We start from the raw sequence: 26,279 nt of genomic DNA, 5'->3' as shown, positions 1-26,279 counted from the left end.
GATGGAAAAATCACCAGAGAAAAAGAAAAAAATCTGCATTGCCCACCCCACAGAATTTGTCCTGTAGGTTCACATTGTGTTTTGCTTGTGCTTCTGTAGTCTTTGACAAACTACATTTTGTCATCGAGTGCACTGCCGTTCTTACTTGAATATGTCCCAGCCTGTATCTATTGTAAGCTTTTTCTGAGTGCACTTTAGTAAACTTGAGATGGTCTTTGCCATTGGTTTCTAATTGCTCTCAAGATGGTCACTTAAGGAACATACAGTAGTTTTGTCTGAGTGTAATCTGAGGCTCATTGGGTAAAATAACATTAGTCTGTGCTACTTAAACACACTCTGGAGGGCTTAAGGATGTGAAGAAGGAAAAATATTTGAGGAGATCAACTGGATGTTTCTGAATACAAGCAGCATCACCTGAGAAGGATTAGAGTTCGCCAAGGATTGACCTGAACTAGAGCTCGGCGTTTAAGATTTGTGTTCCTACCAGATCAGCTGCTGGTAAAAACAATTTAAAATGTGGTCCTTATTAGTTGCAGCTGGTTCTTTTTAATTAGAAAAGTCATAAACATGCTTCACGACTGTAAGCTCTATCTTTTATCCATATGAAATTGCTGCATCTCTGTAAACTAACTTTGCAGATTTGTTAGTATTCAAAATGTATGCGCCTTTTTTATGTTTCATACATTTCTGATAAAATATATTCTAATATTTTTATGTTCTAAAAAAATAAAATATAAAATAAATTTAAAAAGATATGAATACCCGCTAATAACAAATTGCTCTTCTAACATATCATTGAGTTCATTCTGTTTTTTTTTTTTCCATTTTTGTTAAGGACACAAGCCCTGTTTTGTTTAAATTGTACAGTAGATCGTTACAACATCTCCCACTGCAATACTATATCTCATGAGGCAAACATGTCAACTTCAATTTTCTGTAGTTCTGCACTGTAGTTGCACCTTGTACTTGGGATCAACTGCGGTCTGAACTTCGTTCTGATTTAGTGCCAACAATAAAACTAAGCTGTTTTCAATCAATATTAACATTCATATACTGTACTATGCTAAGGTAAGCAGAACTCAGCAGCAAACACTTCAGTTTTCAAAAATCACTGTATTTCATGTCTTTCACATAGTTAAGCCTTTCTTTTAAACATAGCATACCAGTTTAATTGTCCAGTTGTAAGAATGCATGGATAATTCAATATAACATCGATCTGAAATCAAGAACCACACACTACTTAAGATTTTTTACCACAAACGCAGCTTTGTTTTTTCAATTTGCAAACAGGATTTTTGTTTTAAATTAGTATTTTTATATTGTTTCTGTAAATACCAAAAGGACCCCTTCTATACTGTTGTCATCATAGCCTCCCATATGTGTTGGTAATGCTAATTCTTAACATATGTCTTGGTTCCAGGCTACATTTGACCGCACTGTAAAAGTTAATTTTCGGAAATGTGAAATGCAGTTTACTTATTATACATTTTAAATATGGTAGGAATCAGACAAAAAAACATAGCATTGTGTCTTGAAGTACTAGAGACTTCTGTAATATTTACCTACATTTATGATTGAATTATTGTGCCCTATAGCAAGTACAACATAGTAAGTTTTCTTAATAATTTAAGGAGCATGGCCAGCCAGTTTCCTTAATTTGGTCCTGCGCCCCATTTTATTGAGCAATAAACTTTTTACTTGAGATTCCTTCCAAGATGTGTGTTTGAGAAAACGAGAAACAAATCATTTATGAGATTACATTGAATAACAAAACAAGCAAGAGCTGATTGAATATTGACAGGCAAGTCTTTGAAACAAAAAACAGACTAAATGGAACTGAAACTTTTAAAGACATTACAGTATATTGCATGTGTTTTTGTCCTCCCCCTACTGCTGTGATCACAGAGGCACATTTACTTGACCTTTTCTGCCATGTATATATATATATATATAGTGCCTAGAGAAACTCTAGCCCCCTTGAACTTTTTTCACATTTTGTTGTGTCAGTGTCTCATGCATTTAAATGAGGATTTCTTTCCACTTATCTACACACCATACTCCACACTGTTAAGGGGAAAAAAGTTTTTATTGATAAAAACACCCCCCTGAGTTAATACTTGGTGGAAGCACCTTTGGCAGCAATTACAGCTGTCAGTCTGTTGGGATAGGTCTCTACGAACTTTGCACACCTAGATTTGGCAATATTTGACCATTCTTCTTTACAAAACTGTTAAAGCTCTGTCAAGCAATCTTCAAGTCATGCCACAAATTGGATTCGATTAGATTTAGGTCAGGGCTCCGACCTAAATCAAGGACAAATTTACCTTTTTTGTTCCTTAGCCACTACAGTGTAGCTTTGGCTGTGTGCTTTGGGTCGTTGTCATGCTGAAAGGTGAACTTCCATCCCAGTTTCAGCTTCCTTGCAGAGGGCAGCAGGTTTTATACACGTGCCATACACGTTCCACATCTTAATAATCGTCTTGACCGTATTAGGGATATTCAAGGCCTTTGATATTTTTTTATACCCATCCCCTGATCTGTGCCTTTCAACAACTTTGTCCCAGATGTCTTTCGAAAGCTTCTTGGTGCTCATGGTTGAGTCTTGGCTTTGAAATGCACCTACCAGAGGGAACCTGTAGGAACTGCTGAATTTATCCTGAAATCATGTGAATCACTACAATTTAACACCAGTGGAGGCCACTTAACTTGGTATGTGATTTTGAAGACGATTGGTTACACCTGAGCTAATTTAGAATTGCTATTACAATGGGTTGGACACTTATCCAACCAAGCTATTTTTAATTAATTTTAATACATTTCTAGAATGTTTTTTTCACTTAGAAGTTGTGGGTTAGGATGTGTAGAGAAATGAAAAAAAAAAACCCAAACTTTTAATGCATTTTAATTTCAGGCTATATGGCAACAAAAGGTGAATATTTTGAAAGGGGATGTAGACTTTCTATAGGCACTGTATACACACACACACACACACACACACACACACACACACACACACATTCACTTTCCCCTACTCTGCCACCATATACAGTGCCTATAGAAAGTCTACACCCTCTTTCAAAATAATTGATTGCATAAGTATTCACCCCCTTTGCTATGACACACCTAAATAAGCTCTGGTGCAACCAATTGTCTTTAGAAGCCACATAATTAGTTGAATGGAGTCCACCTGTGTGCAATTAAGGTGGTTCACTTGATTTCAGGTTAAATACACCTGTCTCTGGGAGGTCCCACAGTTGGTTAGTACAGTTCCTAACAAAAACTACATCATGAAGACGAAGGAACATTCAAAACAAATCCAGAATAAGTTTTTTCAATAGCACCAATCAGGGGTAGGATATAAGAACATTTCCAAGGTATTAAATATCCCCCGGAGCACAATAAAGTCCATTATTAAAAAATGGAGAGAATATGGCACAACTGTGAACCTGTCTAGAACAGGCCGTCCTCAAAAACTGAGTATCTGGACGAGAAGGGCACTAGTCAGGGAGGCCACCAAGAAGCCTATGGCATCTCTAAAGGAGTTACAGTCTTCCACGGCTGAGCTGGGAGACACTGTGCATACAGCAACAATCTCCCGGGTGCTTCACAAAACTGGCCTTTATGGGAGAGTGGCAAAAAGAAAGCCATTGTTGAAAAAAACTCACATCAAATCTCGGCTAGAGTTTGCCAGAAGGCAAGATGATTTTATGGTCTGATGAGACCAAAATAGAACTTTTTGGCCTCAACGCTAAGATCTACATCAACGCTACATCATCCTGAGAACACCATCCCTACCATGAAGCATGGTGGTGGCAGCATCATGCTATAGAGATGCTTCTCTGCGTCAGGGCCTGGAAAGCTTGTGAAGATAGAGGGCAAAATGGATGCAGCAAAGTACACAGAAATCCTGGAGGAAAACATGTTGAAGTCTGCAAGAGACCTGGGATTTGGGAGAAGATTAATCTTCCAGCAGGACAATGACTCCAAACATACAGCCAAAGCCACACTGGAGTGGCTTAAAAACAAAAAGGTCAATGTCCTAGAGTGGCCCAGTCAAAGCTGTTGAAAACTGCTGTTCACCAAAGGTCCCCATCCAACTTGACGGAACTTGAGCAATTTTGCAAAGAAGAATGGGCAAAAATTGCAGTGTCCAGATGTGCAAAGCTAGCGTAGACTTATCGAAATAGACTTATGGCTGTAATTGCTGTAATTGACTCAAGCGTGTGAATACTTATGCAATCAATTATTTTCTGTTTTGTATTTGTAATTAATTTAGAACAATTTGTAGATTTTATTTTTCGCTTTGACACTATGGACTTTTTTGTGTTGATCAGTGGCAAAAACTCCTAATTAAATCCATTCTGATTCCATGTTGTAACACAATAAAATGTGGAAAAGTCCAAGGGTGGGGGTGAATATTTTTGAGAGCCACTGTATGTATGTGTGTGTGTGTGTATATATATATATATATATATATATATATATATATATATATATTTCTTGAAGGAACTTCATGGACAGCAAAGCTTTCGAAAAAGAGGTGCTCCACGGCGGGTAATGAATTACTGAGACGTCTCTGAGACACAAATTCTGCTACAGAGCCATCTCAGAGATGTTTAAAAAATGCTTTAAAATACCCATTCACACAGCACGGAATTGCACAGTCTATGCCATTATAATGCTGTCATAACCCTCTGGACACCCTGCAATGCAAATGCATTATGCTGCATACTGTGTATCATTTTAAACAACCATGAAGGTTTTGATAGGGACACCTTTACTATTTTAAACACCCTTGTTTAATTTACAACTATGTGTTCATTTTCATTACCATTGTTAAACCATCTGAATTACTGTACATCATGAATATCAGACGATGATAAAACGGGCAATTCTAGCTATACATTCTTTAAACAAAACTGTTTGCTTTCCTCTACCTGTAATGAAGATGTAGTCACTGCAGTACTGTACACACAACTTCTTTCAGAAAATGTACACATTCTGCCTGGAAATGCACTCTTTTTAAGATTAGCAAATGACAACAATGCAGAATTAGCAAGAACCACTGAGCTCAATGGAATGCAAGTAGTACAAGCAACATTTTTTATAGTTCAATAGAGATAGTAGTATGATCTTCTGCTTTGTCTGTCTCTCTATCATATTGTGCGGTTGTGTTTTAACTATTAACATCCTATTAAACAATTATTGAAAAATGAATAAATTATACAAAACAGAAGCATTCGTCATTAGTGACTACTGAGCTGATTTTTAATTTGTCACTGACAAAAAACATTTGTAACTGGCGAGAGTGATGAGCGACATCGAAAACACTGACCACATTATAATAAAATATACAATGTATTTTTAATATAGCTCTTCATAAACGAACAAAGCCACACACATGCAGGCATTGTCAGATTTTTTACCCCAGAGGCATGTGTTTAAAACAAAATTAAATATGTACAGTATATTATTGATGTATGCATTATTGATATAAACAAGATATCTCATTAAAGGCCATGACATACGTGTGCTCTGGACCCCCTCCCCACTCATCTTTTCAAGACTGCTGCACCTGCTCTACTCCCTTTCATTTCCTCTCTTCTCAACACCTCTCTGCTCTCTGGCTGTTTCCCCTTTGCCTTCAAACAGGCCTACATCACCCCCATCTTAAAATAAACTCCCATGATCCCTCATCCCTCTAGAACTACCATCCTGTCTCTCTTCTCCCTTTCCTCTCTAAAACCGTTGAGCGAGCAGTACATCGCCAGCTCTCTGCTTTCCTGTCAAAACATTCTCTGCTTGACTTCCTCCAATTAGGTTTTTCCCTGGCACACTCCACTGAAACTGCTCTTCTCTCCGTCACCAACTCTCTACACTTTGCCCGTGCTGCCTCCCTCACAGTCGACCACTCTATTCTCCTGTCCTCCCTCGCTGACCTGGGACTCCCTGGTACATCTCTTGCCTGGTTCTCCTCCTACCTCTCCGTTCGCACATATCAGATGTCCTGGCATGGCTCACCCTCTGCCTCTTGCTCTCTTTCGACAGGTGTCCCCCAAGGCTCAGTCCTGGGACCCCTCCTGTTTTCTCTCTACACCATCTCCCTGAGTCCCCTCATCTCCTCCCATGGCTTCTCGTATCATCTGATGATGCCCAGATTTTCCTCTCATTTCCCCACTTTGAGTCCGACATCTCTTCCCATAGATCTACCGATCTCTTGGCAATCTCCTCCTGGATGCACTCACATCATCTTAAACTCATCCTCTCCAAATCAGACCTCCTTTTCATAACCCTCCTCTTCCTCTCCCACTGCTAATCTCTATCTCTATTCCTCTTGAATCCGCCACCCTCTCTCCCTCCTCATCCATCACCCTTGACTCCTCCCTCATCCAAACCTCATGATATACTGCTTCTCCACTCCCTCCACTGGCTCCCTATTGCTGCTCGCATCAAATTCCAAACTCTTGTACTCGCCTATCACTGCCTCGACATATCAGGATATCAGGACTGCCCAGTCCCTGATCACCTTTTGACGCCTCCTCAAGACACACTCTCGACTGTAATGGACTATATGTCACCCAATTGTACCAGTACTTGCATCATCTTGTACTTGCACTGAACTGCTCCATATTTTGTAGTTTTCTACTGCCTCTCTTACTTATAACTATTTTATGTAACTTGTACTTGATTTTACTCTTAAAAGTATCTGTATTCAAGTTTTTTGTAATTGCTGTTATTTGAAATAGTTCTTATCCATTTATCACACTTACATGTACTCTTAATGGAATTTACTCTTATGAGCAAATACTTTTACTAGAAGTTTACTGTTCTGAGTCAAATTAGCTTTTAAATGTAATTATTTACTGTATTCTTTATTTTGCTCTTATTTGAATTTGATCTTACTTTCTACTGATTTTACTGTACTTTGTAACTGCTGTTATCTGTAGTGTGATATCTTGTAATGTGATATTGTGTAATGCGATATTTTGTAACAACTATAGGTCGCACTGGATAAGGGCGTCTGTTATTCCCTTTTGTACAAATGCTGCAGTTTTGCACATGTGCAAAACATTTTTGCGTACGCGCAACTTAAGATATGCTAATGCACAACGCTTAGTACATAGGCTCCTTAGAGTATCTAAATTGGAAGCATATGCCAATCTAATACTGTGTGGAACAATTTTCAAACAGAAATCTGCACTATTGAGCTTGGAGGTCTCTGCTGGCACGCCTTATCTTCAGTACCTAATATTTGCCTTGCAGTCAATGATTGGCTATGCTGTGCAAAGTCAGCAGAATTCTGTCTCCCCATTGTAACCCCTAAAGGGGAAAAACCTTTCACCTCATAGCTGAGGAAAACCATGACCAACGTTGAACTTGAGATCTGGAAACTTTCCACAGTGCTGGAGGTGAGTTGAGATCACAACCCAGATGATTGTGTAGGGATGATGTGGCATAGGCTTCTTATGCAGACTTTGCAGCACTTTCATTCAATAAACAGGTAAATAGATTCATCACTCTAGTATTGCTTTCTGCATTTATTGAAGGCTATACTAAAAAGCAGTTGTTGGATGCCAAGTTGAGCAGGTGGTAGTATGTTTTAAACAATTGTGTTACATGGAACCTTAATGAGGCAGCAATGTCCTGAACACTGTCAGTTGAGTTACTGAATGACTTGAGACAGAGCAGAAGAGGGTTCTTCATGCACAAGCCCGCTCATCTTTTTTGTTCATTCCACATGTATTGATCTCCAAAGCAATATGAAACTGAGAAGCCTGCTGAAAACACAAAATGTGTATCTGGCGACATCTTGCTGTGCAAGTCTCTAACTTTCTACAGATGGACACAGTTTTCCGTTTGCTTTTATGGGACCTCTAATTATGCTTACACACCACATCAAAATGGGGCTCAGCATGCAATGTTTTTGACATTGAGAGGAAGTGTGCTGGTCAGATATAATAAAATGTCTCAGAGCAAAACTTGTCTGTAATGTAAAAGTATAAGGAGCACTGATTTAACAATGTTGCCTATCATGTTTTATTTGACCAATTCAGCTTACACTAACCTTTAAACAAACAAACAAACATACTCTCTATAGTACATGAGTCAAATGTGCTTTTAATCAAGGCAAAATATGTTCAGAATTAGTTTTGTCTCGTTTAGCTCATTATCTTCCATCCACTCTTAAAAGAATCCTAAGATGATATGAAGTTTTCCAAGATCAAGTATCTCAGTTACTAGAGTATGAGGGGAAAAGCTGAAGATAAAATACTTGGAATTACTCCAGAAACATTATATGTGAAAAATAGTAACCGTGTGCAAGCTTTGGAGAATTCTTTTTGGATACCTTCATATACCAAGGCATCTATAATGAGCAACTGAAGGTATTGATCTGAAGTACTGTTGGGCTGATGGCTATAGGTAACAAGATACAGTCGTAACAGATATCCCTGCAAGACCATGACCCTATGGTTCACAAGTCACTTAACTTGTGTGTCTTTCTGGCTGCGCATATTATTTTCTTTTTAAAAGGCTGCTGTTGGTCTACTATGATCAGTGTTCCATGTGAGTAATTACAATAATTATATTAGATGTATAATAATTGTGTAATTATATTAGCAAGATATACGTATAATAATGATTAGTAAGATGGTTCTGGCAGTATTAGTAAAAGGAAGAGCAGCCAGAAGAAGACTGTATGGGTTTATATGACACACTCTCATTTATTTATAAATCCAAACACCATTCTGATAACACCAATCTGCAGGGTGCGTTTCAGGAGTATCAGAATACACATACACGTGTAAGCAGGTGTGTGATAGATGACCGCAACTGGAGTTATGCGCCCAGAGCCCTCGAGGAGGGCGCTAATGAAAATCAAGGTCATATACCACGCGGTAGAGCCCGTATCGAGAGGGCTCTACTGCTATTAGAAAACAATGTATTTCTTTATTTTTCCTTTAATTTTTTTTTTAAACCTATATTTACCTTGAGCTTCTAATATTTCACCAGGTAACCTTCCGCTGAGGAAAATAGTCCCTAACATAATTAGAATTGAAAAACGACATACAAATAGAGCGAACGGTTTTTATTATTGTTATTTGGCTAACATATTTATTTATTGGGGTCTTACTCTTTCTCATTATAATTTATCTGGACATTGCCATGGACATGTTGATTAGTCTGTGTAGTATAGAGTCGGACTCGAAACTTGTTGTTGGATGTGGGGCGTCGTTCAAGCTGGCAGGGAGTGGATTGGGTGGTGCGGACAGAACTGAAATAGGGTTGGCAGTTTGACTGGCTGGTTTTGAGGCAAGATGTTGTTTTGATCCAGCTGATGACAGAATTGTGGACCAATTATGTCTTTCCTATTGATTTTCTGTCCAGTAGCTACGAATTGAGCCTTCATTATGGTGTCCTGTCACAGACATGCATCAGAGAGTATGTTTTAGTAGCTTTTATGTTATCAGACTAGTATGTTAAGGGAAAAAGACGATATTTATGCACAGATTGATTTAAATTTTAATTCATAGTTAAGCACTTCAACGTTCCAATGAGCATCTATGCAAAATAGAAGCCCGCTAGATCTGGAAGCTGATTGGCTGGTCACACTCAATCGTTTTCTAATTGTCTTTATTGTACTTAGAACTTCTGTTGTGTTCAACTTCAGTGGAGACTAAAACTGATCAGATGGTTACATGATTCTTGAAATCGTGAGGCAGGTTGTACTAATTTGTGTAGGAATTCAACATTCAAACAGGATCTTGTGGGTCTTGAAAAGCAACTTCTTTGGTAGGAAGATGGTGTATATCTGTAAATCCATTAACATTTTTCAAATTCCTTTTTCTACCGTTATGCACTTGTATTACATTTTGGCTGACTTTTCTTCTACTTGATATTGTTTTATTTGAATAGCTGCCAGCTCCTTCGAAGCAAACTGTATGTCTCTGTATAAACAACTGTCGTGATATAATCTCACATTTCTTTGTGGTATTAAAAGAAAAAAAAGCAGTTAATGTGTTTGCAAACAGCTGTATTTCACATTACTGTATTTTCTGTACTTGTATCTGTCTTTTTTTGAATGAATACATACTGTAGAAGACACAGATAGCATTGCAAACTTTTAGGGTGAAAGCCTTGCATGTTTTTATAAATCGTCCTTTAAAAGTATATCTCATTTTGTGTTTTCTTTTTAAACACAATCCCAATTGTTTTGGTATTTGTATTAACCAGAACCAGTTTCAGTGTACATAGAGATTTCATCAAGGCTCTTGTAAAATGTGGGCAAACATGGCAGATAATTGTTAAAAAAGCAGGTGTGACTGATGTACAGTCTCGCTAAAGCTTAAGCATTGGCTGCCATTCAGTATTTCACATGGGCCTTGGTCAAATCGTCTTTAGAGACCACATTGTGCCTTCAGCATAACACCAGTATAAGCACTGCTGTGCTTGCTTTGAAACCATTGCTATTTTATTTTTAAGAAAGGGTAACAAAAAATCAAACTTTGGTAATGGTCGTGATTTTTGTAAGTTTTACAAAATAGTAGAAAATCCACAGAAGATTTGTATTAAAAAATGTAGGAAGAATTTATTTTACCCGGCACATAAAAGTTAAACTCCAGAGAGAAATGTTACATCGTAATGTATGCAAAACAGAAACATTTTAAAACAAAAGTAAAATATGCAGTGCATTTTTTTAAAGCAATAAAATAAATGCTAACAGTGTGGTTAGATGCTATTAGTTACATTTACTCACATTGTTTCTGAAATAGAAACATATAAAGCAATTATCAGGTTGCAGAGTGATTTGATATGTTCTTCATGCACTTAAACTGGTTTCTATGACAAAGACACCATTGTTTCTTTGGTGACTGATGATAACAAGACATGAGCACTCTTCAGCCAAGTGCACCTCATTTCCTAAATATGTCAAAGTTATGTCATGTGAAGGTTCACTTCAAGTAAAATAACCTAAGTAAGCAAAAAAATACAACTAAACTAAAAACATTTGTCTTAACTTTTAATATCTTGTTATACACAGTTAATGTGTACATTTTTAGTTAGAGTTAAATTTTTTTTTTTCATCACAGAACCCTGAAATGTTGTATACCAAGTTTGTCAAATGTACTTTCCTTGGCTCTCTCTAGATGGCAGTGTCAAGCCATGATTTCCTCTAGTGGACTCAACAGAGAATGATGAATGTACAAGATTGTGGCCTTCTTTTTGGACATATAGCAGACAAACACCTAGAATTCAAAACCCAGAACAGAAAAACCCATTTACTGTAGCTCCTTGTTTTGTTAATATTGGTGCTCCTGTAACTTCTGATTAATTACCCCTCACACCCACATGTATTTCAAACATATTTTTTGTGATATCATTACAAGTAAATACAGCTTTCATGTGAACTCTGTTAATCCTCAGCTAAGAGGTAGCTCGCAACTGACAATTTGGGTTTTTAAAGATTATTTTTAATATAGAATTCTGGTCTTCAGTGTTGTTCAAAACCATGTTAAGACAATAAAAAAAATAAAAACAAAAAAGACATTGAAAAAAACAGTGCATTTTTCTACAGAATGAATTATATGGTGTAAGTACATCACTATCTATACAGATACAGATAGATGCATACTGTACAGGTTAAAGACGATGTGCAAGCACTTCTGAAATTAACATAACGTTACAGGTTCTTAAAAATATAACACTAAATAATTATTCATCAATTAACTATAAATGGTTGCACATAATAAAACCATCTTTAAAAATGTACAGATTGTGCACATATCTTAAATACAGTAAGAAGAACTATTACAATGAGCAAATGGACAGAGTATAGCGGTCTTATTACAGCACTGGTTTTAATAAACTGAAAGGGGCTGCGCTTAATAGCTAACAGATCACAAGGAAAGAGTTTACTATACTTTATCAACAATTAAAAAATGCTTTATCAGTTTATAGAAAATGTAATATATCGGGGTTCTCATTTCTACCAAACCGATTTAAAACAGGAATGCTGCCAAAACTTGATTTTACCTGACAGAGCCCTTGTAATACCTTGTCACCATATAGAAGTATTAAAACTAATCTTATCCATAACTATAAAACAATCAATGGTAAGATATGTGGGCATACTAAAAGCACCTTTGTAAAATTCTTTAACCAAAGTATTTTTCAATGTTTTGTGTTGCCAATACAAACCTGGAAGCATTTCTTGTTTCAAGACGAATACATTTGAACATCTGGTATTTTATTTGTATGTTCTGATAAGATTTAACTAAACTTCCCTCTACTCTGTGCTTAGATGTTAAAAACCATTAACCCAGAAGAGCGTACCAGCACATCAGAACTGCTAATTATAAAACAAGTTACACATGTAGTTGAAAAAAAGCCCAGGCATAAAGAAAAAAACAAAACAAAACATAATGTCTTCATTCTGCTCATATGTGGAAACCAATCCATTTTATGGTTCTTGCCCCCCGTAGTGCTGTCCACTCTTGACCCCGCAGATTATTTCAGATCTCCCACACTGTCCACAGGGGGTGTGTGAGGCTATCTTGTTAAGGGGTTAATGAGGTATAACGGTGCAATGTGGTTCACATACATGTTACTCATAGGGGGTCAACCATGGAAGGAGGAAAGGTTTAAGAATGGGTCAGTTAACATCTAAGGTGGAGGAGTATCAGTTAGGCCTTAGTTTTCTATTTCCACAGCAAAGAATTAGTACATTGTTAAATATATCAAGCTGTTCTGTTAAAAAAAAAAAGAAAGTATACTATAATTTGTCTTGAAAATGGAAGGTGTACGTAACATAATGCACAAAACTTTACTGATACATAACACAGAAAATAAAAGTTCCTTAAATGTTTTCCTTTTATTTCTCTATAGAGGGTATTTCAAAATTAAGGATCTTCTTGAACAGTGTGATCTGTGCACTTAAGGATTTTTAGAGAGATAAAAGTAGTGCAACCAAAAGAAATGAATGAGGATATTATGAACTTATAATTTATAAAAGATACACGTTGTAAGTGATTTATTTTCAGTGTTGTGACATTTTTCTAATTCTGGACTGTCTAGGTGATCTTTTAGGTCAGTTCTTCTGTGACGTCAATCTTGAGATCTAAAATGAAGGTAGCATGCAAAACATTATTATTGTGATTATTAAATATGCATTTGTTGTCTAGCATTGCTTGCAATGTGATTAACACTTTACAGTTGCTTATGTACAAAAGTATCCAAATGCATTTTTCTTCTTTGTTCTATAGCTTCTGATAGTATATGGCAATTCAGACTACTAAAGCAAGGAGTATTCCTTTCGTCATTCTTGCATGCTTTGTTGATGATATCCACTTGATGTGTTATCCCTCTCCAATGATGGACAATCTCACTGGGCATGTGGGAGCAGCAACAGTGGGAGTTTAAATGTACTTTCAATTTACAAGTAACTTGCTTAGTTTCTGTAAAACTCTTTTTCCCACATTCATGAAAAGTCGACGAGTTACTACAACCCTGATAAATGCAAAATAAAAAAACATGTTTTGTTTAACCAGCTCGCAAAGTTCTGACGGCAGAACAACATGTTTGTAGTTTGGATAAAGAACAACTCCCGTTAGATAGTATTCCAGGGATTCATGCTCATTGTTAATCAGAAATGGAGGGATATCAACTATATGCAAAAGAAAACGGTATTGGAATTTTTTTGACCGAATTTTGGAGAAATGCAGAAGAATGATTTCCCAATTTAGCAAGAAAGGCTAAGCTAAAATATATTTGTCGGTTGTTACTAACTCTATGGATGCTGAAAGAAGTTTTTCTTCATATGGACATATTTCTCAGAGCAACTTCAATCCATAAAAGAAGACTGGTGTATTGTTGTAAAGTGGTACATTGTCACAATGTGGTGCACGAACCAAAACTTGACCCATGTAATGTTAGAAAGTGGTACGCTGTCACATTGAAAGTGGTATGCTGTGAGATTTTGGTACAGGTGCAATCAATTGTGATGTGACGTGCTTTCCTATTGTCAAACAAAGGTACATTTGCCATTAATTATACCTTTTTTTTTGCAAACTTAAACTGGAAACAGACAATCAATTTCTCTAAAAAAAAAAAAAAAAAAAAATCACGACGAACAAGACAAAATGAGAAGTCCAGCACAAAGTTGAAAAAGTAAAAATATGTACAAGACCCAATGTATTGCATATGATAAATATTCACTTACTATTTTCTTAATGGTGGAAAAATTATTAATTAAATTAAAAAAAGACTGAAAAACAGCATAACTTACCAGATTTGAATGGGCGCTTCTGTGCTTTAGAAGTGGAAGTTGTTTAGGCTTGCACCAGCAAGCGCATTGTGCGGAGTACCTCTTTTTACCTGTGTACCGGAAAATATAACTACACTGGGTTAACCAACTGGCAGTGCTTAAGTTTAATAGAAAAGTATAATGCACAAGAACTGAAAAATGCTTTTATGCAAACTTAAGTAAGTTATGTGCTTCTTATGATTTTTTTTTTCACAATATATTCAAAGAAGAAAACAAAAAACAATAAAAACAAAGAAAAAATAAACATAGCTTACATATGTTCCAGAATCCATCAAATGCCCAGATTCCAATAAATGGTAATATCTATAGTGCTCAGGGATCAGTGCCACAAACGGGCAATCCATACAATATCTTCGTATTCACAGGGATGTAAGGGTTAAATAAATGTCAGTAGCCATCTACAGCATTCTGGTAATTAATTTGCTAAAATGATTTTTCATACGAGTGGAGGCTATATTGACATCTTGTGGCTGTAGGACTCAATTACAGGTTCAAAGACAAGTGTAAAACACAAGACCCTAATGATAACTTACTGTGCAGGCAATGTATAGGAAACTAGGAACCCTTAAGTTGTTTTCTTGCTCAATGATCAAACAAAAATATTGTAGCTAAGAGTTTTAAAAAGTCTCAGCCTGCTTGCAAAATCAGGGTTGTTAGTTAAAGATATGACTGACTTGTCACAGTGTTAGTTAGACAGTACCATTTTTTTTTTTTAATTCTTACAGAAACACAAAAAGAAAACATAAGGCCCATTAACAGGGATATTATTTTACAAAATGACATGTCCATGTTATCTACAGTAATACACAAACAATACAAACTTGTAGTCATATAAAACTCTAGTTAAGAGCACTGTGAGGTACAGTACTACAGTATTTAAATGTACTGTAGGGTGAAAGCATATTATTGGGTGGGTAAATACAATGAACCTCCATGTGGTATAAAAAGTATACATATTAGGTTCCACTGGTATAAGACCATAACTCACTTGCGTCTTTGTAACTCACAAGCCCTGTGGTTTTCTTCTCACTTATGGGGTAATTGCCATATACTTTAGCACTCATTTTGAATTGTATCTCTCTTTTCTTCTGGTATTTGATGCCTTTGTTGATGAGATCCTGTGTAATAATTGACTTGGGCTTAAATCCTATCAAGGTATGTGTACTGCTAAGGTTAAAGGTCAAGATGGTGATGGTGCTGGAAACACAAAGCGGACAAAAAACTTTATAACCACCATGCATATAGTATTTCTGTTTGTGCTAACACAATAAAATGTATAACAGACAGATTTTATTACAACAGTTAAAACTCTTCACCTTAGAGCTTGATTCTTCCATAACATTCAATGATTATGTGCGTAACAGATCTAGAAAGAGCTTTCAATACAGCCAATGTAGATGTTGAATTTCATTTTGATTACTTAAAGATGCTGAAACTCAAAATAAGTTATCATTTGAAGTAATTTAAGTCATGACCAAGTTCAAAAGGCTTGTGTCTATATTACCACCCGATAGCAACCTGTATGGATTTGTGAAACAACTACAAATTTGTACAACACAGCCTGTAAAGCCTGTTTCTAAATGATCTGTGGTTTACAGCTGTAGACAGTCAAACCCTTCTTCTTGCTTTGTGCCTCAAGCAACGGGTGGGCATTTCGGACAAGCTGCACTGTTCAAGAGGTTTATAAGCGGAAAATGGTTACAGGAAGGAAATGCAGTTTTAAAAGAAAATGGAAATTCTGACATGCTAATTTACAACAGGTGTGGACAAAGTTCTCTTAACAGTTCATACAGCTGATTTCTCTATTTTTTATTTTCTCTATTGTTTAACATAATAATAATAATAATAATAATAATAATAATAATAATAATAATAATATACATGTAGAAATAGGAGAGGCACTGGAGATCAGGAGAAACAGGAAAATAAAACAATAAGATTAAAACACAAGCAAAGCCGTTTTATAGTTCCTTTGACTTTCTGTTATGGGTCTTGATCTCGTTTCATTCTCAGGCTTGATCTATGTGCAAGAATAAAACTAAGCAATTTTGATTTAGATGTTATTTTATTTTAGCGAGAGAAATTCTTCTTCTAACCCAATAATATTAAAATATAAAGAGATGCATTTAAATGTGTCTGGCAGCTTTCCAATGCAATTTTGTACAACTATTGATATTGCGTAACTGTATTATCTATGTTGCATACTTAACAAACAAAACAGCAAACTTGATCATGATCAGATCCCAAATAAATCCTTTCCAGGTCATTTTAAAATAATTTATTTTTATTCGTGTTTTTTCTTTTTTTTTTTTTTAAAGCAACATACAATAAGATGATTAGCATGAAAAGTATTCAAGCACATCCCACTATCAACATTGATTGATTGTGCCAAAAGGATTAAACTGGATTTTCATAAACATTTCAAATTTAAAAGTAAGAATATGTGAGGAAAAAAAAGTTTCAATATAAAAGCTCTTTGGTTTATAAGGGGAGTGTTTAGGCTTCTCAGCTGTGTTTTATAGCATAGCACCAAACAGAGAAACAGCAAATGCAACCTGCCTTGGCCACTGATAGTAAAATACATGATTTTTGTCAATGAACCTCTAGCTACTTTGTGTGCTTGCTTCTTCTTGTTGGGTCAAAGAAGCTTGCCAGGGCTACTTTTCTAAGAAAGAATTGCTTGGTGCAGACTTTTTATGAAATCTTGAACATGTGGTAGGGCTTTTGGACTTGTTGACATCTGCACAGCGTTTAAGCTATTTGCGCACAATCATTTGGCCACAAACTTCCTATAGTGTGAGGAACAGTTTATTTTTGCCCTGTATCTGTTTTGTTAATCTCATATATAATGCTTTAGGGTCGTAGGACAATAAAAAATAAGTACAATTAAGACCAGTACACGTAAAACAAAGAATAAATATGCAGTACATATCATACCTCTTTCACTTTGTCATCTTTTTGTAATTTTAGTTACCTTGCAATTAACTTGTCTGGTTTTTAGTGTTTTTGTTCAATTATGGTATTCTGTACATTTTCTGAAAGCTGTTAAATGGAATTCAGGGAGCATGCAACTTGTTGGTATTTATATTGTGTTTTTGTCAATTTTGTCCACATTTGATTGCCTTTCTCTGTTGTAGGACTCTGCACTTATGTATCTAATTTTAAATACCATATAAAACCATCACTGAAACAGCCAAACTGGTGATGCATGGTCCTTGTACAAACACGTACTCTAGCTACAGGCAACATACCTATGGACATTTACTCTACCTAGTGCAATTTAATAGGACAGAGTAGAGTAGAGTAGAGTGGGGAGGGGGGGGGTAGGGCGCATGCAGGAATTTAGCCAAGAACTATCACGTACAACTCACATAAATTATTACTTTGAATTTGCTAATGAACCAGAAAATACAGAAAAATTCAACTTCATTAAAACATTGAAACATCATGAGTACAAAACAACAGAGGACATTTGTTTCCTCTGCTCCCCCCCTTATTAAAGCAAAGCAATGTTTTGAAATGCTTGCCACGTCAATTATTTGACCATAACCTGCCTCATTACTTGATTGGGGCAAGAATAAAAGAAAAAAAAGAAGCCAGGAACAGAGAGATGAACAATTTGTAGCATGCTAAATATCACTGTATTCTTCCTGTAGGATTTTACTTCAGTCTGTCTCCAACATGAAAAAGCGGTTCTTCTGTTTTATGACTAACTATTCAATATGCACATTCTGGAAGGACCAGTTCACATGTTCAGATAATATGTGTTTGGGGGTCATTTTTCTTTCTAAAGTCTGCTGCAGTATTCCATGATAAAAGCAGTGTAGACCATATCAAACGTGTAGTAACAGTATCATGAGGCTAACAGCTGTTTCATCCACGGATATATTTATCTTTACTAGGCCCTTGTATGATGGACATATATGCTTTTATGAGTCCAGAGTTGCTTATTAGGTCATCTGTTCACGCTTTCTGAATGAATTAGACATTCGACAGCAGGCAATTTCATTGAAATGATTAAAGTCATCACGTCAGAAGGTATACATCTGCTAATCAATTAAAGCTAATGTAAATACTTACCTTTACTAGTCTGATGAATCACTTTTTATAATAAGGCTGAGTCATTGTTACTATGATGGAAAGTGTGTCCTTAAAGAAGCTTGTTCAGTTCTGAAGCTAACAACACACATACAATGACAGCACCTAATTCGCATGTATAAAACACTGAACCAGATTCACTGTTTCTCCAATGTAAAGTTTGTACCACTTTCTTCTTACAAGAAAGCAAACTAGTACAGAAGAGGTATTACTGAAATACAAATATGTAAATAGTAGTAAATGCAAAATTAAAACCAGAGTTCAGATACATCAACCTGTTGCTTTTCCTTTTAAGATAAAACTTAGAAGAAGAAGCATTTTTAAGAAAATAAATGGTGCATTCTTCACACTAAAGCAAATGCACAGTGTACTGGCCCACCGTGTCTTTTTAGAATTAAAACATATACTTTCTGTTACCTTTTATATAGTTTCTTGATTGCTGTTGTTTAAATTTGTTTATATGATGTGGTTTTGTAGCAATAGCCAGGGCAGTTGTAGTGATTGTTTCAAGCAGACATCTCCATCAACACATACGACTACTGGACCAGGAAAAAAGCCCTTTCTTCTTCATAGGCTATGGTCACTGGAAAATATAAATGTCAGCCAAATTAATAGTAAAAACCTTAATTTACGTAGATGATATATATATATATATATATATATATATATTATATATTGAAGCCTTTTCTAGATTTTGTAATATATTCAGTGGTTCTGAGGAAAATAAATCAATAACATCAAAAAGCAGTGACTTTATCCTATTTCCATCTGCAAGTAACAAACATAATGTTTCTTAATGGTCTGATATTCTGATAATATCAGCCATTTGCCTCAACTTCTAGAAAAAAAAAAAGACAGGTTAAGAAATATGATATTTGTAAACTCTTGGGCTGGACGTTTATTTTAGGTTTTTATTGGTCTGTGTTTTTATGTATTGTAGTAGGGCATCGTGTAAATGATGAAGTCATGTGATCTACAAATGGCTCATATTCAAACCTTGGTTTCAATCAATATGTAATGTTTTAGGGTTTGAGTTCCAACTGAGTTCCAGATAATGTAACATTACACCTTGCTAGTCCCACTCTTTTATAACTAGTTTATTTGTGTACGGTGTGAACTTGAGGCTGTTCTCAGCTTTTGTGGTTTAGATGTTTTGTTGTTAAGGGACTCAAGTGAATTATTTACAAGCACAGTATAAAATCAATACTGTATTCATAAACATTGCTGCTGATGAAAATGAGAAAAACATTACTTGTTTTAAAGGAGCCAGAAATCTAAGAGCAGTGTATACACAATGGACACGTAGAAATGTTGTCAGATTTTACTGGTGATACAGTTTGTATGTATGTGTCTAGGATATGATAGTAAAATAAATATTCTTGGTAGAATATCAAACAGATCAAACCTAATTTGTGTAAAGCAAAAACCTGTGTGAGAACTCTTTGTGCTGTTTAAAAAAGAAATGAGAGAAAAGAGGATTAGTCAACCTCTTTGCCCAATCTTTCACATTATACCACAGATGTTGGATAATCAGGCCCGTGTGTGGTAGGTACAGTGCTTATAGAAAGTCTACACCCCCTTGAACTTTTTTCACATTTTGTTGTGTCAGTGCCACAGAGTTTCATACATTTAAACAGGGATTTTTTTCCACTTATCTACAAACCATACTCCACACTGTTTTTATTGTGAAAAAAAAAAAAAATATATATATATATATATATATATATATATATATATAGAGAGAGAGAGAGAGAGAGAGAGAGAGAGAGAGAGAGAGAGAGAGAGATATAAAAAATATAAAACTGAAAGATCATAATTGGATAAGTCTCCACCCCCCTGAGTTAATACTTGGTGGAAGCACCTTTGGCAGCAATTACAGCTGTGAGTCTGTTGGGATAGGTCTCTACCAACTTTGCACACCTAGATTTGGCAATATTTGACCATTCTGCTTTACAAAACTGTTCAAGCTCTGTCAAGTTCCTTGGGGAGCACTGATGGACAGGAATCTTCAAGTCATGCCACAAATTTTAGATTGGATTTAGGTTGGGGTCACTCAAAGACATTTACCTTTTTGTTCCTTAACCTCTCCAGTGTAGCTATGGCTGTGTGCTTTGGGTCATTGTCATGCTGAAAGGTGAACTTCCGTCCCAGTTTCAGCTTTTTTGCAGAGGGCAGCAAGTTTTCCTCAAGGACTTCTCTGTACTTAGCTCCATTCATTTTCCCTTGTATCTTGACAAGTACCCCAGGCTATAATACAACAAAAGGTGAACATTTTGAAAGGGGGAGTAGACTTTCTATAGGCGCTGTATGTAATAAAATCAATGTTCTATATTAATCCATATATTAATATATCTTGTTTCAGTTAATAAAAGTAATTTACACTAGTTTAATCACTAGATGAACCATGACTTTAAAATGTAGGCGTTTTTTGCTCAATTTAAGAACAACTATACAATGGTTTTCATATGACACAAACTGTTAGTTTCACAAAATCAGATAAGCTGTACTTGTAGAGCTGGTTTCACAGATCCTGAGTAGCACTAATCTTGGACTACTTTACCTAAAGTAACATTGGATAGTCCAGGTTTAGTGCTAATTATGGTCTGTGAAAACTGCTGAAAGACTTCTAGCAGTATTTATAAGAACTGCAGATGATTACTGTAAACTAATTACTTAATCATGCATTTATACCCTACAATATTGATCCATTGGGAATTTTTCTTTATTTTATACCCCTGTCCTGTGTGTTCTTTCTAGTGTTCAGTTCCTGGTTATCTGTCTGTATTCAGAAAACAATAAGACTTACAAAGAGCAATGTTGTAATTGCTCTTTGCACAAAAATAATGCAATTTGTTACCATAACGAGATTGTTTGATATGTTGTACATGTAGGGCTTGAACGTTTCAGTTTTATATTTTCCAAATCTCTACCTCCCTTTAAATCAGTACATTTACATGATATAAGTTTTCAGAAAACTAATAATTCGGAAAACTGAATCAGAATATTGGTTCTCAGAAAACGACACTTTTCTGTGTTTACATGACTTAGAACACATAATGCAATTACACTTCTGATAAATTCAACTGTGTACATGGATTACATTTTTGGAAAAAGCTGAGTAATTACACATACGCAGTAGCGACTAGGATGGGAACAGACAGGGCTCGGTTCAGTCTGCAGTAAGACAGTCATGATTTATCAGGTATTTTAGATTTAGCAAAGTTGCATATTCCTATGCTGTATTCAACAGATTATTTTCCTGTACATCTCTGTTGTTCTAATTCCCCAGCTGGTGCAAACTCTTGCAACAGCTCATCCATTTCTTCATATAAGCTACTGTACCTTACATACCGTACTTTAAATTCTCAATGCATTTTACCTACTGTAGCTAGAATTCTTTTGCTGCGCCAACAGTACAGGCATCTTCTGTGTGAACAACTGTAGTTGTAACAATTTAGTTTTCTTTTGATCACTTTATTTAAATCAATAATATAACTTTATCTGTAACTAAACAAATGAATCAGTGTAAACTGATCAGTGACTGAAATCTGACACACAAAATAGAAAAGCATTCCTTGGACTACATTATTATATAATCCAAAATCAATAAATGGGTCCCATTTTGTGCCACTAGCCTGCTTTCTAAATCAATGAAGATGCAAGTGTTCATCTATGTATTTTGAAATAGGAATGAAACAAAACAAAACTTGTTCTCCCAACTCCCATTTTTCAATACCAAGTCTCATCTGTTTGTCCAAAAAAATGAATCATTATTGCCGTTGTGTTTTTTTTTCCTTTTTCCTTTTTTCTGCTAGAAATATGGATATAGTTGCTTTAATAATCATGTGCGCGAGAATGATGTCAATGTTATGATGTCAATGTTTGCACATGCACATTATACTATCAGAATAAGTTTTCTACATGACATAAGTTATATTAGTTTTCGGAATACTATTGGAATATTCTAGGTGGTGTTTTCCGAAAACTCACTTTCTGGATTTTTCGCTGCGTTTTCAGAAAACTGTATTTACATGAATTTTGATATCAGAATTACTTTTTGGAAAACTAAATATTCAGAAAAATATCTGAATTCTTATGTTCATCTAAATCTTAATTAGTAGTTGTTAAGCTGTCTCTGCATCCTAAAAGATAAAACGATTCATTACAAACTGGGTTTACCATTTTTTCTCTTCTTTGCTACAAATCAAGGAGATTTAATCTTTTAAATGAGTGAAAATAACAAAAGAACAAGGATAAACTAGACGAGTGCAAGAATGAAATGAAATTGGGACCAGGGAGCAATTAATGGAATTTGTCACATCTGTTTGAAATAAAGATGAGGCGAAACAAAATAAGGCTCAGTCAAGATATGAAGGTAAAAACACTTGACATTGTTGTGTAATTAACAGCTTTTTATATGTACTAACTCTTACATTTGGTCTTTTTGCAGCTAGTTATGGACCCTACCCAATATGTAAAGGCTGCTCACAATGTTCCAAAGACAATGGATGCCTAAGCTGCCAGCCAAAGTTATTCTTCTTCCTTCGAAGAGAAGGCATGAGACAGTACGGTGAATGCTTGCACGCCTGCCCATCAGGATACTATGGTCTGCGAGCTCCAGAGATGAACAGATGCTCAAGTAGGTGTTAGCATTAGCACCAGAGTGCCTAGTAAGGACTATCTGTATTGGGAGTGTGTAATCCATTAGGTGGAGCAGTCCCAAAGACACCTGTTTAAAATATAAGATGAACATGCTGTATGCCTCTGAAATGAACTTATTACCATTTACAAGTACAAAGTACACAGGATGGCACAGTTGTATATGAAATTGTGAGAGTAACACATGCTATGATGATGGACCCTATTCATAAATAGTCTGATTCATGAAGCAGCTCAGTAGGTTGTTGTTGGGTACCTTGGTAGAAAAACAGTTACAAACCTGTTGTCTGAGTATAAATAATACCAGGTGTTCCCTGAAATATCTCTGAAAAATGCAACTTCACCTACCCCCAAGCCATTCATTTGCTATGTAATACATTACATAGCATATGAACAAATAATGTGAGTCCTAACAATGTCCTAGTTGCTTTATATCTAACATTGTGAAGATTATACATATTTTTCATTGTTAATAATATTTACCACAATTATAATGACATTTCTCAAACCTTTTTTGTATGCTCATAGCTTCCTATAGACCCTTTGATTGCATTAAACATTTTTACATACAGCATATATATATATATATATATATATATATATATATATATATATATATATATATATATATATATATATATATATGTGTGTGTGTGTGTGTGTGTGTGTGTGTGTGTATATATATATATATATATATATATATATATATATATATATATATATATATATATATATATATATACCTTATGCTAATTCTGTAAGACATTCGCACACGGTTGCCAGATTACAATGTCATCACTGATATCAAACATAATATTATAAATACAGATATTTTTAAGCCGGTAGGCATCTAGTGGTCTGTAAATGCCACTTCATCTCAATTATGCCTTCATTAAAAAAACAAATTAAAAAAACAATAATTTCAGACAAACTATTAATTTTATAATAAACAAATTAATTTTCTAATAAAATTTTATTATAATAAAATAATCATTAGTATTCCAAAGTGATTCAACTTAATGAACAATGTGTTAAATAGCTGTCTTCTTCTGTCTTAAATCTTACTATCTGCTGCAGGTGAAATCCTCATGGAGGCATATATGCACACTTTTACATTCCTACTTATATCTGTAGAACCGCATATACAATTATTGGTATTCACATTACTAAGCAGATTGTGGGGATACATGGTGGTATCTCTGTCCATCTGCATGTCACACTTGAATACACAATAAGCTATTCAATATACTGGAAATTAGTCATTGTAATATACTTTACCATCATACCAACACCTGCTTTGCTTACTTATATGTCTTAAATACCACTTATCCAATTGTAATGAAACTTTTCCTCATCACTTCTTATTCTGTACACACTGTTGATATTTGTCATGGTCACCACCGTTTTAGTCCTACTGATAGCTCTAAACGAGGGGTGTTACTAGTTTGTTGTTATAACAGAAATCTTTTATATTATCCTCTGATAATATTACTCTATGTCAATTGAAATAGCTGGCAAATGGTGGATAGACTCAATCACTCCTATTGCATAGCCAGTTACTGTTTATTAACATGTAATATTTTTGCTCAGTACATAAAGATTGCTTCCCTGTAGAAACATTTTTACAAATAGAAGACCACCATTGCCCTATTTGGCTTTTAAAGCACATACTGTGGTTTGTTCAGTTACAAGAGTTTCACATGGTTTCCTATGTAACCAACCCTGAAATCCAATTAGTAAAATATGCTGCTCCATAACCTGAAATGTTGAACTGGCCTGAAGCATCTAATCTGCTTTATTGATTTAAGAAAAACCCAAGGTGCTGTCTGAGTATTTCATGTGAAAACAAAAGAAAATTAACCGTTTCGACCTTAGCCAATTTCCGGACAGATACAGCTTGAACCCCCTCCAAAAATAGAACCTACAGCCTAGACAGGTGCCCATACATGTTGCAGAAAAGTTGTAAATGTTAAATTAGACGTTAATAAAATGATGTTGGAATGGTTTAGGGGGAAACATCCCAATTTAAACTGGAATCTTAACCTCTGTGTGTGTAAATAAAACTATTAAATATTATTATACAATAAAAAAAATTTCAGCCAAGAGGGATTTTGTATTGTGCGTGCTGGATGAATGTGCTTCCATTATTTCACAGCTACTGCCTATCTGGACAGGCCTATATAAGTTCAACTCACAAATGACCAGTAAAAGAAATTAGATGGAAAAAGTTCTCTAGTTCTTACAGCTGTTGCAATAACAGTACCCTATTTTTCTAAGGCTCTTGTTGAATATAAACTACATAAATGTGGCAAAAGTTGCTAAATGTTACCTTCCAAGTGAACAGAACCTGGACAAAAAAGTAGAACAAAACCTTACATTGTCACATTGAATAAAATCTGCTTGTTCAGTGAACTTTGATGTGTTTGTAATTTGGTCATGACTAGGCTTTCTACATTTCAATATTAATCGGTAAAGTTTGTTAAACATCAAATTCCCCAAAAATATGAGTTTGACTGAAATAAATTTATATAGGATAAACGTCACTAAAACCACTCGCTATTTTTTTATTTTCTTACCAAAAATAATCATTTAAAACTCATCTCTAGTTTTTGTAGTTTTTATACTTACTGTCTGCCCCCCCCCCCCCCCCCTCTGAATGGCTAGGGGTTGCTGTCAGTCATCTCAGTGGTCTGTTAGTACTGTAGTTTCACTGTCACTGTCACTTTCACCCTGTTCTGACATCACTGACTGAAGCAGTGCTAGAATGATCTCATTTGTTTACATGGCTGTCAATCATCAAGACCTGCACCAACTGTGCACTTTCATTTGTCAGCTACAGAGCCTGGCATTCAAGCGCCGACTTTGAAATTAGCAGATTAAGGTGTAGGTAAGCTTTTGCTATCAGTGTTGACACTCCATGAAGCAGGAAGTCGCTAGTGAAACCTCGCAAACTTGCTAGATGTCGCTATTTAGACATTCTTAAGTCACCAAAAATGTCGCTAGACAATTTACCACTCCTCTCATAATCTCTTAACCATTAGGCGTAAACACCAATATAAACAACATTAAATGTATTAATGATGGGTAATCATTTTTAAACATTTTATATTTGTCTAGATTATCTACCTATATGTCAGTTTAATGTAATTGATTAACATTAACTGTATCAATCAATCAATCAATCAATCAATCTTTATTT

General features: G+C 35.3%; 1 protein-coding gene across 1 annotated transcript in view; it reads left to right on the top strand.

Moving 5' to 3' along the window:
- Positions 1-26,279, top strand: part of LOC121313268 (R-spondin-2-like) — a 68,667-nt gene that overhangs the window by 7,157 nt on the left and 35,231 nt on the right. The window contains exon 3 of the mRNA XM_041245630.1: positions 22,872-23,060. Coding sequence (XP_041101564.1) covers positions 22,872-23,060 — 189 coding nt within the window. The remainder of the gene's footprint in view (positions 1-22,871; positions 23,061-26,279) is intronic.

Source organism: Polyodon spathula, chromosome 3 (assembly GCF_017654505.1).
Source record: "Polyodon spathula isolate WHYD16114869_AA chromosome 3, ASM1765450v1, whole genome shotgun sequence".
Lineage (NCBI taxonomy): Eukaryota > Metazoa > Chordata > Actinopteri > Acipenseriformes > Polyodontidae > Polyodon > Polyodon spathula.
The sequence above is the reverse complement of the archived record's forward strand: the minus strand, read 5'-3'. Positions and strand labels throughout refer to the sequence as shown.